This window comes from Nicotiana tomentosiformis, chromosome 3 (genome assembly GCF_000390325.3).
Source record: "Nicotiana tomentosiformis chromosome 3, ASM39032v3, whole genome shotgun sequence".
Classification (NCBI taxonomy): Eukaryota; Viridiplantae; Streptophyta; class Magnoliopsida; order Solanales; family Solanaceae; genus Nicotiana; species Nicotiana tomentosiformis.
Window position 1 is genome coordinate 49,773,900 of NC_090814.1, and position 6,175 is coordinate 49,780,074.

At 34.7% G+C, this 6,175-nt stretch overlaps 1 protein-coding gene across 1 annotated transcript; it reads left to right on the forward strand.

Moving 5' to 3' along the window:
* The first annotated feature begins 1,297 nt into the window (after positions 1-1,297).
* Positions 1,298-5,919, forward strand: LOC104113557 (uncharacterized). The gene is made up of 4 exons (XM_009623761.4): positions 1,298-1,459; positions 1,556-1,609; positions 1,687-1,738; positions 5,349-5,919. The coding sequence occupies exons 1-4, from the start codon at positions 1,368-1,370 to the stop codon at positions 5,553-5,555; spliced, it is 405 nt and encodes a 134-aa protein (XP_009622056.1). The 5' UTR covers positions 1,298-1,367; the 3' UTR covers positions 5,556-5,919.
* Positions 5,920-6,175: the final 256 nt, after the last annotated feature.

The following is a 6,175-nucleotide window of genomic DNA, read 5'->3' on the forward strand; positions in this document are numbered from 1 at the left end:
TCAGTTGTACTCATACTACACTCTGCACTTAATTGTGCAAATCCAGATGTTGGACCGAGCCACCAGTAGCTAAGGTTTGCTGTCGAGTCATCTTGGAGAAACGAGGTAGAGCTGCATTTCGACCGCAGGCTTGCCGTCTCTTTTCCCTTTAGTACTGCTATTTCATTCAGTCAATATTATTATTATTATTATTATATTCAGACTTGTATTTTCTATTTTAGAGCTCATGACTCTGTATTTACCAGTTTCGGAGGATCTGTTATATATCAACGCTGTTATTTATGTTAATTGGCCTTAGACTTTTATACTATTTTTGTTAATTCAGTTTTTATATTTCTTTTTTGTTATGTTCGCTTACCTAGCAAGTGAATTAGGCGCCATCACAATCGATTGGTGGTTTTGGATCGTGACACATATAGAGGTTACACTATAGCATAATATCTTTCATTCTTGTCTGATTTTCTGTTTTAGTTTCGATTTCAGAATAAATATTGGTATTAGAGCAATTTCTCATGCTTTGATACCAACGAATATTAAATCAAGGAACAGAAACAAGAATCGTGTACCTGGAGTAGAAATCACAATCCAACAAATTGCTCCTAAGTCCAACTTTAAATTTCTTGGAAATAAAGTTTAGTTTCACGAACTAAATGCTTTTCTTTCTATATGTTTAGCGAAGAAAACTCGAAAAAAAATTCTCTTTGTTAAGAAAAAGGAAGATGTATTGATAGATAAGAAAGAGGGGTGCATTTTCTTGTTTTAAATCATGTAAAGAACCAATAATAGTTCTTCGCGTCCTCTTTAAAACTTATTGCCCCTCTTTATTTTTAACCACGTGATAAACCTTTTTAATGAATAACTTCTTTGAGGAAGTTAACTCCATCCTTATCTTTAATGAGTCGGGTCAACCCTCATGGAGCAATCTAATATCCATACCCAATTTTCAATATTATATTCAGTTGAATTTGAAATATGTTCTAAATCTACCTCTATTGCTCACTTAGTCCCTCTCGATTGTTTATCAAAAATTGAAAAAACAATTACTGACCAACAAAGAAAAGACAATTAAAGAAAGATGGAAAGTTAACATTCTTTTTTAAAATCACGTTTCATTAATTTGATTTCAAACCACAAATAATTTTTTATATTTTGGATCCTGCTGTAGGGCTACGAAGTCACCGTCGAGTAAGACTTAAGTTACGAAGTCAAGTTCAATGGGCTTAACTGAAATAACAGAAACATTCATGGGCCGTATTTTAAAAAGCTAAGTTAAGGGGGTCGTTGAACAATTTATTCGTAGTTATAATCATCTCAAAAACTCATGAAACAGTAACAGCCTTTAGCTCTTAGCAAACCATATAGCGACTATGGAATCGAGCTTAAAAATGGAAACTTCAAACTCAAACGCCCAAAATCGCCCCTGCAAACGCCTCCTATTTGACCGGCGCTATGGTTGGGTGTAAGTTTATTCTCTTTTTCTTTCTTTTTGGGTTATTCGGATATTTTATATGCATAAGAAATGAAAATCTTCATTTGGGTTATTGCTTGTTGGTAGGTTTGATGAGTGGAAAGACCCAGCAGAAGACGCCTTAGCTGGTGGAAGAGGAATGTGAGTTTTATTTTTATTTTTCTTGAATAAAAGTGTTTTGTATTTTGTCGCTGAATATGAAATCGGTCCTTTTCTAGGTTCTGCATTGTGCCTCTTGGTAAAGCTTTCCTGAAGATGGCTAGCCAAATGGTATATAAACAAGATTTCTTCTTTTTTATATGTTTCTGTTTTATTCTCAGTAGTTTGTAAAAGGAAAAAAAAGAGTATGTGTTCTCAGTAGTCTAAAGGGTCTGTTTGAATTAAATTTTATACCCTGATATAATCAGTGTTCTGATTAACATCAAGTTTATAATTAGACTCCTTGTTTGGTTACTATTGAAAAAATCATTCTTTAATTATATGGAGGAAACTGATCCATTGCCTGATAATTGCTTTTTGAAAATATCCAAATTAGTTTCATCTTTCTGCATCCCTCTCTTTATAGTTATTTTGCAGATTCCATATATTCCTCCAGTTCCATTTTGTTGTCATGTTTACTAAAACTAGTTGTTCTAAAATACTTGTCATTTTAGAAAATCAAGAAAGAACTAATTAATTGTTTCCACCTTTACCCTCACTCTAATAAATGTGGTGAGAGACTAATATAGTGAAAGCAAGAATAGCAATAAATTGAGATCTAAGATTAAATAAGGGCGATTTAGTCAAATTATCCTTTTAACTAATGTTTTCCTAAGGGGCGGTTGATTGATACTGCTAAATTCAATCTTCTGTTGCACTTCACTTTATATCGCAGCTGAATTTTGACCGAATAGCAGAAGTATTTGTATCTCTGTCTAGTTTGTCTGTAACCTGGTGATTATTCACCCTAACTGATAATTTCGAGTGCTACAAGATCTGTATAGATTATCTAATCAATTCTAAAGTTTATTTGGTAAGTTTGCACTCACATAGATTTAGCACATAGGAGAACAGATATCGAGGGCTCGACTTCAGTTTGAGCATTGCATAAAACAATAAGAGAAGACTGTTGTTATTATGTGTTTATATTGTAAAATGCCAAAGAACTTAGAGTACCTACTTTGTAAGTCTTAGAGCTTTCATAACAACGGTTACTGTTCTTGATAGTTCCTACTTTTAACGAGTGAAGAGGTGCCGAGCTCAGTTGGGTGGATATAGCACCATTTATTAATTTTAGAGATGTCAAGCTCAATCCGATAGGAATTTTGAAAGTCATTCTCCTATCTTTTGTTACAAGTAGAGCTCAATAGCGCATGTTAGATGCTCAGGGGGAGAGAGAGAGAGAGAGGGAGTATGTGTGTGTTTTTCTTTTTTTTTTTTGGGTTTGGGGGGGGGGGGGGGGGGTTATGGTGAAAAAATGGGGTGTCTATAACTGTGTATAAATATCCAAAAAAAATAACAAAGCCCCATAGTATTGCAGCTGTAAACAGATCTATTCAACTATTAATAACAAATTCTTAAATTGAAACACATTACTGACCAACAAACAATAGAAGAATCTTTATAATAGCATACTCAAAGAAAAGGCACTCTTTTGCTGCCCTTTCTTTGCTGTCTTCATAATGTCCTTAGAGGTAAATGAAATTTGCCACTGGAATTTGTATTTCGTACTCACCTTTTTGCCTTCCAGATTCATCAATTTACTCACTTTTTGCCTTTTCTTCTTATTTTATTCGTGATATTTCCTTTTCTATCTTTGAGAAACACCCAATTGGTCGAGATAGAGAAAGGAAATTGGTGCATTTCCATTAAAGATAACTAGATAAGGAAAAGTTACGCCTGTTATTTTCCGGAAGAACCTAGCTTTTTGTAGTAATAGGCTTGCTGTTATCTCATAATTCCTTTTTTTTTTCTTATTGTTTTCTTTTCTCTTTACTTTTTTCTCCAAATTCTTTTGCAGTAAACTATTTTTGGAGTTAATCTTGTTTAATTGGACTGAATTCCATTTCTAAAGTACTTTAAATGTTATATGAAAATGTGAAAGCATTTGGCTCCCCGTAAAGAAGTGTACGGAGGTCAGGTCTATTAGTTACCACATCCTTACCCTTTCATTACAAGGACATTGTTCATATGTCATCTTTTGTAATAATTGGAAAAAGAAATACTTGTACCATCATTTCATTCTAAAGGTTTGCTTCTTGTGTTTGTTAATAGAAAGCGAGTACAATTTCAAATTTCTATCTTATTGCTCCTCTAGTTGGGAATACTGAAAAGTTTGTTGATCCCTTCATGGCTTCATCCAATTCGACTATCAATTCTGGATGGGTATGGAGTTAATAAAGGACAAAAGAATTATGGTATGTGAAGGTGAATGGACTCAAAAGTGGGGTAGGATATCTTCTTAATAATTTAAAGGTTTAGCCCCTAAGCATGGTCTTGCTTCCTGTTTACTAATGTGGAGTCGTTCAGATATTTGTATTGGATTCTTTTTTGATATTTAAATGGCATACCTGTTGTAATGTTTTAAAGCTGACAGCGTTTTGATGTAGTTCATAATGAAATGATTTGGAATTATCCAATTATCCAAAAGTAACAAAAAAAGTGAAAACTGATGATGTAATTATGGTGTTTATTCCGTACAGTAGTCTCATGGAAGGTCTAAAACTTTGTAGCATTTAAATTTAAGTGCACTCTTTACCAGGAACTTTTCCACCACACTTACAAAATTATTACCTTATCACAAATTGTAATTGGACTCAAAAGTAGGTAAACTGTAAATAATTATTTAAAAGTTTAGCCTATGAGAAAAAATGCAATGTGCAACTTATGATGCGTTAGGTATAAAAGATCTCTTTTTCAGGAAAGTAGGTGGACTAGAAATGAATGGGGAACTTGAAAAGGGAGGATAGGTAAGAACCCTCCACTTCCAACCATTAGGAATGGGGTACGAGTCACAAATGGAGCAAGGAAAAGGCCACGATTGGGATTCTCTAGGTTGAGGAGGTTTGGGGTTCGGGTTTTACCAGATATAAAAGAAAGAAATGAATAGTGAACTTCAATTGGGAATTGGGAAGGAGGTTTGGGGGTTTCAAAGGGATCTCTTTGGAGTGACTAGTCACCTTTATGCCTCTTCCGTGCGTGAGGTCATCTGTTTGCAAGAGTGATTTGGAATTAGCCAGACATTCAATCTGATGACCAGTTTTAGATCGTTTCCAGCAGCTAGGGCATGTGAATAATTTTGGTTGTGACCACCTACCAATTATGGAACTACATTCAGAAATACAGGGAAAGTTGAGAGCATGGGAAAATCATTTCCATTTTACCTCTAGCTTTGGACTTGATAGGTTGTTTTCTTTCAATTTCATGAAATAAACAAAAGAAGGATAGTGATATCTGGTGCTGCCTGAATAATTAACCAGATGCCACGATGCGTGATATATTTGTCTGGTCCTCTCCTATAGCATTTTTCTGTTTATGCCCCCTGTGATATCTGCTGAATCTGGATCACGGTCCTACAGGGCACAGATTGCGGTTAAGATTAATTGTTCCGGTTAACTCTTTGTGAGCTGCTATCATATTTGTTTCCTCCACTATTGTAAGCTTGTTCTAACAATGGCACCCACAGTTCTGTCAGAGTTCTTATTCAGCCTTTGTGGAAGTTAGTAATTTGGATGTTGCACTTTTTCTTTTTCAAAAAAATAAAAAAGGAATTTGGATGTTGCTGGATCAGTAGTAGTAGTCGCTTAATATCTTAGTAATGTTCCAAATTTCATTTCAAAACAATATGAGATTCTTACGCTGCAAACGCTTTGCTCATTTTTGTTTATGTGTCTGTTGTTAGATTGACGTTGCTGCCAACTCTGCTGTTAAACTTCTTGAAAAGCCAGACTTGCTTTCACCTGCAGCGGTACAAGCTAATATCAAGGACCAACTCCATAGAATGAATTCTTCTATGAAGAAACTGGAGTTGGATCTAAGTAAGCTTATAACAGATGTCAGGCCGGAGTTGCCTTGTCCTTCAAATCTGCCTGAAGATAGTCACAAATAAGTTTCACCTACCAACACCTAATGAAGGCGCTGACGTTTCTGGTTCTGATCGTGGAAATTCAATCTCAAATCCGAGAATCTGGAAGTGAATTATGACCCGCTTGCTTCAATCTCAAGATGAGGATCAATATCTAATTCTCGCTTGTATAGCATTTTCTGATTTCTTACAGGTATTAGGATTGTCCTCTGCTGCCTCCAAGTCTGTAACTGAGGTTATGGAGAGGCCAATTTGTTGTTCTTTACTAACCTGCTTGTCTAAATAAGTTTAAGGATTTATAGTTTCTTGCCAAGGATTGAATTCTTGTGTATGAAAAACAATGAATCAATGATTAGTTACTCATTTATATAGAATTTACAGTAAGCAATCATGTGAGCCAACTCCATGAAGGGATGTAGACACATCATAATCACAATTTTACAAGCAATTATTCTTGACCTCATCTTTAACTGCATATCTTGAATAACAGTATCGATTATTTTATAGAGGAAATAACCTGTTTGCAGTGCAATCGTATTACAGGTACGTGATATTGTTGTTAATATGGAGAAAAATGTACTGAAATTAGGAATCAAAAACAATATAAAAGAAATATATTTGTTCAATTTCCACTTTCAAGGCCT

Bases quoted from the DNA above. Each gene is read 5' to 3' on its own strand.
- LOC104113557 (XM_009623761.4), top strand. From the start codon at position 1,368: ATGGAATCGAGCTTAAAAATGGAAACTTCAAACTCAAACGCCCAAAAT. The intron at 1,460-1,555 runs GTAAGTTTATTC...GCTTGTTGGTAG, and splicing joins GACCGGCGCTATGGTTGGGT to GTTTGATGAGTGGAAAGACC. The intron at 1,610-1,686 runs GTGAGTTTTATT...GTCCTTTTCTAG, and splicing joins TTAGCTGGTGGAAGAGGAAT to GTTCTGCATTGTGCCTCTTG.